The sequence below is a fragment of the Capsicum annuum genome, chromosome 12 (genome assembly GCF_002878395.1).
Source record: "Capsicum annuum cultivar UCD-10X-F1 chromosome 12, UCD10Xv1.1, whole genome shotgun sequence".
NCBI classification, from domain to species: domain Eukaryota; kingdom Viridiplantae; phylum Streptophyta; class Magnoliopsida; order Solanales; family Solanaceae; genus Capsicum; species Capsicum annuum.
In genome coordinates this window covers 67,629,960-67,642,609 of record NC_061122.1, presented here as the reverse complement: position 1 = coordinate 67,642,609, position 12,650 = coordinate 67,629,960, and the positions used below count along the sequence as shown (strand labels likewise).

The 12,650-nt window shown below is 37.4% G+C and overlaps 1 protein-coding gene across 1 annotated transcript in view; it reads left to right on the top strand.

Moving 5' to 3' along the window:
• Positions 1-2,643, top strand: part of LOC124889623 (60S ribosomal protein L19-1-like) — a 39,992-nt gene extending 37,349 nt beyond the window's left edge. The window contains exons 3-4 of the mRNA XM_047401593.1: positions 2,181-2,247; positions 2,423-2,643. Of these exons, the coding sequence (XP_047257549.1) occupies positions 2,181-2,247; positions 2,423-2,643 (288 nt within the window). The remainder of the gene's footprint in view (positions 1-2,180; positions 2,248-2,422) is intronic.
• The last annotated feature ends 10,007 nt before the right edge of the window (positions 2,644-12,650 follow it).

The following is a 12,650-nucleotide window of genomic DNA, read 5'->3' as shown; positions in this document are numbered from 1 at the left end:
ATTCTTGATTATTAAGAGATTTTTCTTTTCACTTTTGGTTTGTCAGTAAAGAAATCAAGCAATTGAAGAGATACACATCAAGGGAATAAATTACCACCGAAATTAAGGTATGAATACTGTCCATTTTACCCTTTGTCGATACATGTGTTGGTAGAGATTGTATATATGTTGTTGCTAAGAACTCAAGGGATGGTGAGTTTAATATTTGGTTGGTATTAATATTTTGGGATGTTTTGGAATGGTTTTATGCATATATGTTGGGGGATGCTTGGTTGATGTTGGGGAAAGATGTGAATGGTTTCTAATGAAAGGTAGAAGAAGGGTATAGTGGTACACTACCAAATTGAACATCGTATATGCTTACTACCCACACCACTTGGTAGACCATTTTGAGAGTACAATAAAGACAAAACTGTTAAGGGGGATCTTATAAGAAGTTACAATTTATGTGAATGTAATTGGGCAAGAATGAGGTTTAAAGAACACCTTGGATTAGTTAATTGTGTGTTACTACCCGCTTACTATTTTGGTAAGTTTAAATGGTGTGAATGTGTTAATTAGTGACTAATCCTAGTTTTATGCTATTATATTTAATAATCTAAAAGAAAGGGAATTAAGTAAGAGTTTGATCAGTTGTACAACATGGTATGTATGGTTTATCGATCCTATACTCTTTGGCATAAATCTAACTCATTTGTTACAAAGTTAACTTCCTATGTATTCTTCCTTTCAAATTATACATAAATGCAGCGTACAATCTCCAAGGTGGATAACAACCTTATTCTAAATTGTTAGGTTGTTAAAGTATCTGAAGATGTGTTTATTACTAGATCTGTCTCTTTTTCCTTCTAAATACTAGTATGATATTGCTATTTTCAGCAATAAGCTTTATGAGTTATTCTTTTAGTCAACATGACCTATGGTGTTAGTTAAGCTCCTATGTGTTATATTCCTATTGTTATTGTATCCTACCTCATTGCTACTGTATTTAGTGCGTATTTGTATACCTTGTGCTACTGGTCAAAGTTCCAAATCTAATACATGACCACCAAAACAACAACTTTAAAGATAAAAAGAATGATCTGAAGTGATTCTATATATTCTTGGGTGGTATCCCAGGGGTGGAAGAAACTCCTACAATGGGTCAATCCCAACATTATGGGTGGTATCCCAGGGGTAAAAGGAAATCCTAGCATGGGTTGATCCTTAATTGTGTACTTACGAGGACCGTGTCCCAGGGGTTAAAATGCCTAGCATGGATTATTATCTTTCACCACTGATCAGCTGGTCATTTTTATCACGCCTTATAATTTTATAAAGTAAAGAAGAATAAAACAAAGAAAAGGATGTAATGTACATTATCCCATATGTACAAGCAAAGTTGGTATTCTACCCTTATCTTTATAGTTATATATTAATAACTGATTTTGTTGAGCTCTTGTCTTATTTATAGTCACTTTATGTCGTACATACTCAGTACACTCTTTGTATTGACATCCTTCATAGGGGGAAACTATGTTTTATGCCGCAGGCACAGGTACTCAAGCTAGTAGACCACCCAGTAGGAGCACAAGACATCCAACGGCTATTGGTGAGCTCAAAGTTGATTCAGAGCTTTTTGAGTTTGTTATATGTATATTGGTATTGTATAGTAATTATGAGCAAGGAAGGGGTTTTTCCCGACCTTAACTAAGTCCATGTGTCTTTTAGAGGCTTTGCAGACTAATGTAAAGTTAAGTGTGGTAGCATTGTGTTTTTTTAATGTTGTGGCCCTAATGGACAAGGATTGTATATGTTGGTTTGGACTTACTTACGTGGTTTGGTTTTATCAATGCGTCGTATCCATACTAGTAGGACCTTTCAATGTCATAGTTATATGCATGAGAAGTACATGGTTATGAGTTGGTTCTCCCAGCCCGTTACGGCTACGGGTGCCTGTCTGTCCCAATGGGATTTAGGGTGTGAAAAAGTGGTATTAGAGCCGGTCATCCTAGGGAGTCATTTGCAAAGCCGTTTATGTGTAAAGTCTTACTTATGGGTGTGTTGTGCACCACATCTCTAAGTAGGAGGCTATGAGGCATTTAAGAGTTGTTTTTTTATTCCGTAGATCATGCGTTAGAGCCAATAATGTAGGTTGATTTATATTTAACCTTGAATATTTTTTTCTTAATATTGTAAAGATACTAATTACAAGAAAGAGTGAGGGTAAGAATAAGAAAGTAGATGCAGCTGCCAGAGAAGGGACAAGTAAATCATCACCTAGACATACTGATCAAAGTGAGGCTCAAGATGAGTTTGTATCACAGACTTCTTTTACCCCTCCATCTTCAAAGGAGCCAAGGAGGAGAAGAGTACCCCCAGTCACCTATTAATGCTATTGAACAATATTTGATGAATGTGGTGTAATTATTAACGCGTATAGTTGCTGGACAAGGTCAAGGACAAGCTGGTCTAACTATGGGTTCTAGTGGTGTGGATAGGGCAGCTAGTCTACAGACACATGATTTCCTTATATTAGACCCTCCTCAGTTCACTGGGTCAGACCCTAATGAAGATCCACAAGACTTTATTGATAAAATTCAAAGGGATTTGGATGTTATGCATGTATCTGGTAAAGAGATAGTTGAGTTAACAACATATTGATTAAATGGGGTAGCTATATTGTGGTATAAAGCTTGGAAAAAATCAAGGGGTATAGGTGCACCTTCAGCTAGTTGGGAGAAGTTCAAAACAACATTTATTGATCATTATCTTCCATTCGAGATTTGGGAGAGTCGTGCAGATCATTTCTTAAATATTCACCAAGGGAACATGAGCATGAGGGAGTACAATCTTCCATTTAATTCTTTGGCCAGGTATGCTCCTAATGTAGTGGCTACTATGGAGGATAGAGTTCATTGATATGTGGATAGAATGGACTCATATTTGGTTAGAGATTGTACTATTTCTCCCTTGAATAAAGAAATGGATATAGCAAGAATATAATCTTTTGCATACAAAATGGAGGATCAAAGGCAAAGAAGGACACGAGAGCTGGAAAGAGAGCACTCCAAGAGGGATAGATCTATGGGAAAATTTTCTCCATCTCAAAGTGAATTCATGCCTTGGCTTTTCAATAGTCCCCTTAGACCATCAACTTCCTACTCCACATCAGGTGCTTCTCCTTGTTTTTAGGGGTTTAAGGGAAATAAATTCGGGCAAAGAAGTGAGAGTTAAGGTTCACAAGTAAGGGGGTATCAAGAGTAAGGAGGTGCAAGACAATCAAGACATCCTAGACAACTTTGTAAGCATTATGGAAGAAATCATTTAGGTACATATTAGTTTGGGACAAATTCTTATTATTGGTGTGGCACACTGGGACACATAATGAGAGATTGCCCCAAAAGGGGAACGAATGATATGGTACAACCTACTGGATCTACTGTGGCATCATCATCCTTGGTTTCTTATTTTGGTAGGGGTCAGCAGATGCCTACTGGTCGTGGTAGGTGTGTTAAGGGAGCTGGTTCTAGTGGTGTTCAAAATCGTACATATGCTCTAGCGGGTCGACAAAATTTAGAGGCTTCTCCTGACGTGTTTACAGGAACATTGTTCATTTTTTCACATAAGGTATATGCCTTAATTGATCCAGGATCTAAATTATCATATATCACTCCATTAATTGCTGGAAAGTTCAAAACAACACTAGAATTGCTAACAAAGCCTTTTGAAATGTCTACACCAATTGGAAAATCTATTATAGCTAGAAGAGTTTATCATAATTGTATAGTAACTGTTTGTAATCGTGATACATTGGTTGACCTTCTGGAGCTTTAAATGGTAGATTTTGATGTTATAATAGGTATGTATTGGTTGTATTCTTGTTATGCCACAGTGGATTGCCAAGCCAAGATGGTGCATTTATATTTTCAAAAGGAAACTATCCTTGAGTGGAGGGGTAATATTGGGGGTACCAAGGGGTAATTTTATTTCTTATATTAAGGAAAAGAAGATGATGTCCAAAGGATACATATGTCATCTAGTAAGGGTGAAAGATATAGAGGTAGAGTAACTGATTTTCAATCCATCTCAGTGGTAAATGAATTTCTTGATGTATTTCCTGAAGAGCTTCTGGGTTTACCTCCAGAAAGAGAAGTAGAGTTTAGTAGTGATGTGATCCCAGGTACTCAACTAATTTCTTTTCCCCTGTATATAATGGCCATCGAGAATTACGTGAATTGAAGGAAAAATTAAAAGATTTATTGGAAAAGGGTTTCATAAGGCCTCGTATATCTCCTTGGGACACATCCGTGTTATTTGTACATAAGAAAGATGGCACGTTGAGAATGTGTATTGATTACCGACAAATAAGATGATAATTAAGAACAAATATCCCCTTCCTAGAATAGTTGATTTAACTGATTAGTTACAAGGTGCTAAGTGTCTCTTAAAGATCAACTTGAGGTTAGGTTATCACCAACTGAGAGTGAAGGAGAAAGATATACCTAAAATGGTTTTTCAAACGCGATATGGTCATTTTGAGTTTTTAGTTATGTCATTTGGGCTAACTAAAGCTCCATCAGCTTTCATGGATTTGATGAATAAAGTATTTAAGCCATTCTTGAATGTATTTTTATCATATTTATAGATGATATTTTGGTGTATTCAAGATCAGAAGAAGACTAAGGTAATCATTTGCGATAGGTGTTTCAAATCCTTCGCGATCTTAAGTTGTATGCGAAGTTCTCCAAATATGAGTTTTGGTTAAAATTGGTAGCATTCTTGGGTCATATTGTATCTGATGAAGGAATAAGAGTTGATTCTCAGAAGATAGAGGCAGTGAAGAACTGGCCAAGACGCACAACGCCTATGGAGGTTTGTAGTTTACTAGGCTTGGCAGGTTATTATAGAAGGTTCGGTGAGGGGTTTTCTTATATTTCTGCTCCTTTAACAAAGCTAACACACAAAGAAGCTAACTTTCAATAGAATGAAACTTATGAAAGAAGTTTTCAAGAGTGGAAGAATAAGTTGACTTCTATACCCATATTATACTTCTAGAAGGCACGAAAGATTATGCGGTATATTATGACGCTTTAGGAGTTGGCTTAGGAATTTTTTTTGATGCAACATGGTAAAGTAATAGCTTACGCCTCAAGACAGTTATGGTCACATGAGAAGAATTATCCAACACATGATCTTGAGCTAGCAGCAGTTATATTTGCTTTAAAAATATGGTGCCACTACTTGTATGGGGTTCATGTTGATATATATGCCGACCACAAGAGTTTACAGTACCTCTTTAACCAGAGGGACCTAAATTTGAAGCAGCAAAGTATAACACCCTAGATTCTGAAACCCTGATGCTACACGGTGCTCATAATCCCAAAGAACCACAAGCTAACCCATGACAGCTACTTGCTGTAATATCTGTATATTAACACTATAATCATATGCAAAATGATAGGCTGAACTGCCATAAGGTTCAAATACCTAAAATAATATTAAAGTATGTGGTATAAAAATACTAAAATAAACTTAAATATAAATCCTAAACTTACTGAAGTCTGAATATCTAGTCTGAAAGCCTCTAAACTATTTGAATAAGGAGTTGATGGGACATGTCCCCAACTAACTCCAACTGCTGAAATAAACTAAGTACTAAAATACTGAAATGATAAAGTATCCTCGCTTGATGAGGACTCACTACTAGTCTACTGATGCTGACTAAAACCTGAAGCTGCCTATGCACGATCGAGAACCTGAGCATCCAAACCTATGGTATAAAACACTATAGCACAAAAGAAAAGTCTGCATCAGTACGTGTGAATGTACTGGTATACAAAGTGAGGTAAGGATGAATGCACGGGGTTCATATGCATGAACTATAACTATCTAATAACATGAATATGACTGCATAAGAATACATGCATGAATACATAATTGTAACTGAGAATGTGAGGATTATGACTACTGAATATTCTGATAATGTGCATACTAATAACTAATATGCTATTTACTAAGTGGCTGTATCTGGCAGTCTTGATTCTGATGGAACTAGCTAAGTTCCGTACTGAGTTGAGTGATTGTATCTGAGAGTCCTGAAATCTGTAGAACTATCTAAGTTATATTTAAAAGAATGAGACTGAGACTGTGGGAGGTAGTTATCTAATAGACATGCCCCGAATAAAGCAATATAGCTGAGTTGGGGTCCAATCTGTAACCCCGATTAGAAGGGTGTCAATACCGCGCCACTGGTAAAGACAAACTATGAGTGACCCTCATTTGGTAGGTACTCTAAGGAGAACGGTGGGACCATCATCTGACAGGTTAAGTTAGCTCATCAACCATCACCTGATAGGTTTTTAATGTCTCAACCTACACTGGCTACGTAGTTATAGAATGTAAGGACTGCTTCTAAGACTCACACTCTCTGCTGGCAGGTGAGTTTCCATCCTTGGGTTCACTCAGTGATGAATCCTACTACCAACTGAATGGACACTGAACTAATTATACTGAGATGAACTAGACTGAGTTCATTGAATTCCTTGACTGAAGGAATATTATTGAGTTCTGTTAACTAACTGAGTTTACTGAGATTACTAAGTAGGACTGGACTGGTACTGAATTTACTGAGTTTTTCTAAGTCTAGTGACTAACTAAATTCTACTGATTATGGCTTGACTGAGAGCATCTTGAAAACTGACATTGGCTCTAGGTATACAGCTAAATTATCTGGTACAAGTATCCCCAGGACTCGATAGCATGAAACTGACAAGACATGACACTTCTTGAACACGTGACCATAGTCAACAATTCATAGTACAACTGTTGGGAATTTTCATAAAGTATTTACATATCATAAGCTTACACATGAATAGGAATGCATATAAACATGTCATAATTTTGTAAGTCTAATCTCATGAGTATTCCACCAAACCATTACAATGTATAACAATAACATGGAGGTAATTGTGAACATAAGTGTAAAGCATGGATATATCAAATTAGTCACAATTGAGTCATAAAGAATTATTCTTACACCTTGCATGCATAACTTGAGGCTTAGGCATGAATATTAAAATAATACATCATGGAAACATTTTCACTTCAAATACAAGAATTCCAACCACATGCTAACATAATTTCATTATATGTATTAAAGATTTCAGCTTGGTAATCATACAACAACATAAACATAGATATGATTCAATTCATAACTTAGAATTCAAAATTTATATATTTGAAAGGGTTTCTTGAGCTTCATGGGTGAAAGGAACCCATGAATCAACACTTTATATACCTTAGAACGTAAATCCTTAAGGGTTCTTGAAGAATTCTTGAGCCTTGTTCTAAAATTTTAAAAGTAGGGTTTCATGCTTTTGAGAGAGAATGATGAACTTTGGGGAAACTTGAGTGAATAAACAAATATTTAGGTTATTTAGGGATTAATTTTGTGTTTTAGGGCTGAATAGGGTGGGAGAAATGACCCCTTTACTCCCAAAACTCATAATAAAATTTATGCAAAACGGGATTGGCCTCGCGATGCGACCCACAGAAACGTGAACTAGCCCTTGTGTTGCGACATCTGAAAATGAGACTGGACCTCGCAATGCGGGGCTATCGCGAGGCTTCACTATTTTGGGCAACCAAACTTACCCTTACGCTATCCAAAAAATCCTAAAACTCACCCGAGATATACTATTGACTTGCCCCATCATGAATCAACTCAAAAATCAATAAAGAAAGGTTGGGAAGGTCATGAAATAAATCCTCAGAGCTCGAAGGATTAAAATGAGACTAAGTTCTTAACACTTGGCCAAAATTTTCTAAGTGTTGGATATTTTATAGAGCTTTGAGGAGCTTAATTTGACTTAGGATTTTATGGGGTATTACAATATCTCCCCCTTAGGAACATTCGTCCTCGAATGATACTGGCCGAGAGGGGAGAATGATAATTTAAGTACCCACTGAACATGAACAACTGAAACATGATTACATGAATGACATGACAGATTTACTGGATCTCATATAGAACATGCATATCTGATGCATGATTTCATGGGTAAATTGATTCATGAATGCATGATTGGTATTTTTGATAAACTAAGTTTCTCACAAGGAGAATGCATATCTAATGCATGAATACATGACTGATCTGATGCATGAATATATGACTGAATATGCAATGGTATTTGATACCAAGTTTATGATTGGAATCTGAGCATGAAACTGGCTTGTAACTTAAATCTGAACATGAAACCAAATAAGCTTCAATAAAGCAATTACCTTGGGCTGAGTCTGAGTTTGTGGAAAAGAGGTGAGGATACTTGTTCCGCATATCTGCTTCTGCTTCCTAAGTATCTCCCTCAATGGACTGGTTCTTCCAAAGAACTTTGACAAGAGGGACTTCTTTGTTTCTCAGTCTACGAGTCTGATAGTCAAGAATTTCGACAGGAATCTCTTCAAAAGAGGGGCTGTTCTGAATGTCTATTCCCTCTATAGGGACTACAACTGCTGGGTCCCCTATACACTTCTTAAGTAAGGATACATGAAAGAAAGGATGCACTAAAGCTAGATCTGAATGCAACTCGAGCTTATAGGCTACTTTGTCGAAGCGACTAAGAATTTTGAAGGGACCGACATATCGGGGATTGAGCTTTCCCTTCTTGCCGAATCTCTTAAATCCCTTCATAGGAGAGATTTTTTAAGTACACATAATCACCAATCTCTAACTTGAGATCCTTTCTGCGTATATCTACGTATGATTTTTGTCAAGTTTGAGCTGTCTTGAGCCGTTCTCTGATCAACTAAACTTTATCTAAAGTGTCGAATACCATGTTAGGCCCTATCACAGTGGCCTTACCAATTTTGAACTAACCTATTGGAGATCTGCATCTCCTACCATAGAGATCTTCAAATGGAGCTATCTGAATACTAGAATAATAGCTGTTATTGTATACAAACTCAATCAAAGGCAAGTGCTCATCCTAACTACCTTTGAAATCAATCACACAAGCCCTTAGCATATCTTCCAAGGTCTGAATGGTCCTTTCTGCTTGACCATCTGTTTGAGGATAAAAGGCTATACTGAGATAAACTCGGGTACCAAGAACCTTTTGGAATTCTTTCCAGAAGTAAGAGGTGAATTGGGTACCTCTATCTGAGATAATGGATATTGGAACACCATGCAATCTGACCAACTCTCTGATATAGAGTTTGTCATATTACTCGACTGAATAAGATGTATGGACTGGAAGAAAATGAGCTGATTTGGTCATCCTTTCTACAATGACCTAAACTGAATTATGCTGATGACGAGTACAAGGCAAACCCATCATAAAGTCCATGTTCACATCTTTCCACTTCCAAGTAGGAATATTTAACTCCTGCATGGACCCACTAGGCTTCTGATACTCAACCTTAATCTATTGACATGTAGAGAACTTAGACACAAACTCTACAATATCTCTTTTCATCCCACTCCACCAATAGATCTCTCGCAAATCGCAGTACATCTTAGTGGCCCCTAGAATCGAGTAATGTGCACCATACGCTTTTACAAGAATTTGCCGCCTTAGTTAATCAACACCTGGCACACACAGACAACCCTGACAATGCAATACACCATCTCCCCCTTGGGATAAAACCTCAATCTTATGAACCTTGACTGATCTTTCAAACTGACTAGACTGGGATCTCTATCTTGCTTTTCTTTAACTTCAGAAACTAGAGATGATTCTGAACTATTCTGAACCCATATACTACCTTTTGATGAATCAACTAAGAGGACACCTAATAAAGAAAGCTGATGGACTTCTTGAGCTAATTTCTTCTTACTGTCCTCAACATGAGCAACACTACCTATAGATAATCTACTGAGAGTGTTGACCACTACATTGCCCTTGGTCGGATGGTAAAGGACACTCATGTTGTAGTCTTTCAAAATCTCTAACTACCTTCTTTGATGGAGGTTAAGATCTTTTTGAGAGAATATGTACTAAAGGCTTTTGTGATATGTGAACACATCTACATGCACCTCATACAAGTAATGCATCCAAATCTGTAAGGCAAAAACTATGACTGCTAACTTAAGATCATGGATAATTCTTCTCATGGAGTTTAAGCTGTCTGGAGGCGTAGGCTATGACATTACCATGCTGCATGAGGACATAATCCAAACCTACTTTGAACACATCACAGTACACTATGAACCCATCTGAACCATCTGCAAGAGCCAAAACTGGAGCTGAGGTGAGTCAAGTCTTTAAATCCTAAAAAATCTTCTCGCAAGGATCTGGCCACTAAAACTTGACTTTCTTCTAAGTTAGTCTTGACATAGGGGATGCAATAGATGAAAATACCTCAACAAATAGTGTATCATAGCTAGCTATACCTAAGAAAATCTAGATATCTGATGGAGAGACAAGGCAAGGATAGTTTCTTACTGCTTTCGTATTTTGAGAATCAACCCTAATACCATCATCGGAAATGATATGACCAAGGAATGCTACTAAACTTAGCCAAATTTTGCACTTACTAAATTTGGTAACCAACTAATGATTTCTGAGAGTCTGCAATATAATTTATGAGATGGTCTGCATGATCACGCTCATTACGGTAATAGCCAAGAATGTCATCTATGAAAACTATGACAAACATGTCTAAGTACTGCTTGAACCCACGGTTCATCAAATCCATAAAAGAGAATGGGGAATTTGAAAGAACAAAGGACATAACTATGAATCTGAAGTGGCCATACCGAGTTTGAAAAGCTATTTTTGGAATGTTACAATATCTGACTCTGAGCTGGTGATATCCTAATCTAAGGTCTATCTTAGAGAAGTAACTGGTACCCTGAAGTTGGTCAAAAAGTCATTGATTCTGGGAAGTGGATACTGGTTCTTCACCATAACTTCATTAAGCTGACGGTAATCTATACACATTCTGTGAGAATCATCTTTCTTACGCACGAATAGGACTGGTGCACCCCACGGGGACACACTAGGTCTAAATAATCCCTTGTCTAGGAGATCCTTTAACTGTTTTTTCAATTCTTTGAGTTCTGCTGGTGCCATTCTGTATGGTGAAATAGATATAGGCTGAGAATCTAGATGAAGGTCAATGCCAAAGTCTATTTCTCTTTCGGGAGGAATTCCTGGAAGATCTTTGGGAAAGACATCTGAATATTCGCTCACTACTAGGACTGATTTAAGACTGGGAGTTTTGGAACTAGTATCCTTAACTCGAACAAGATGATATACACATCCCTTAGATATTATTTTTCTAACCCGTAGGTAAGAAATAAGCTGACCCCTAAATGCTGAAAAACTACCCTTCAACTCTAGGATGGGTTCATTCGGAAACTAAAATTGGACCACTCTATTTCTGCTGTTGACTGTGGCATAGCAGAAATGAAGCCAATCTATGCCGAGAATAACATCAAAATTAGTATCTCTAATTCAACTAAGTCTGCTGAAGTGGCTTTCTGAGATATCATAATCGGACAGTTCCTGTATACTCATTGGGCTATGATGGTTTTACCCACTAGGGTAGATACTAAGAAAAACTCTGTTATAATTTCGAGACTGACTCCAAAATCCACTACTATAGAAGGAGTAACAAAAGACAAAGAATCTCCTGGATCTAGAAAATCATAAACATGTACATGAAAGATCTGTAATGTACCAGTGACCACATCAGGAGAATTTTCCTGATCCTATTAAGACTGAAGATCGTAGAGTCTATTTGGACACTGCCTACTAGTTGCACTAGAAGTGGCACCCTGCTAATTCGAGTGACTGGACTAAGTTGAGAAATGGTTCTACTAACCCTAAATACCTAACTGAGGATAATTTTTGACTCTGTGGATTGGCTTACCATATTCGAAATACGCATCACTGCTATCTCTGCAAATACCCTTATGGTTCTTACCACAAGTATGACAAAGAGGATTGGTTCGGGCACTACTAATATTGCACTAAGATTTAGAGCCTGGCGCCCTATCTTGGTAACCATTCCTAAACTTAGAAACTGGAGCACTAGCTAAAGAAGGAGATAGAACAGATGACTTTGGGCGGATCTGATAACGGTTGCCACCCTCTGACTTAGGCTGAATAAAACCTATTCTAGCTCTCTTATTCTGCTTTTCCCTCTTCTAAATCTTTTGCTCCTCTATCTATTGAGCATGGATCATAAGTCTGGATATGTCCATCTCACTAATCAACATGGCGGTCCTGCACTCCTTGACTACACTATCATTCACCTCAAAAACAAACTTACTTATTTTAGCCCTGTTATCTGCCACCACATGAGAAGCATATCTAGCTAATTGAGTGAACTTAAGAGAATACTGTTTCACTATCATGTTTCCCTGCTTGAGGTTAGTAAACTATAACACCTTATCTTCTTTCAATTCTAGGGGAAAGAATCTTTCTAAAAAGGCAGTGACCAACTCCCCCCACTTAATTGGCCCTACATCTATAGCCCTCTCTACTTTTCACTACTTGAACCATGTGTGAGCCACATCCTACAACTGATATGCAGCTAGCTCACACTCTCACTAGTGGTAACCCCTATGATATCTGTAACCTTCTGGAATTGATCAAGGAATTCTTGAGGGTCCTCATCTGACTGAGACCTAAAAAAGGATGAAGGATTCATCTGGGTGAAGT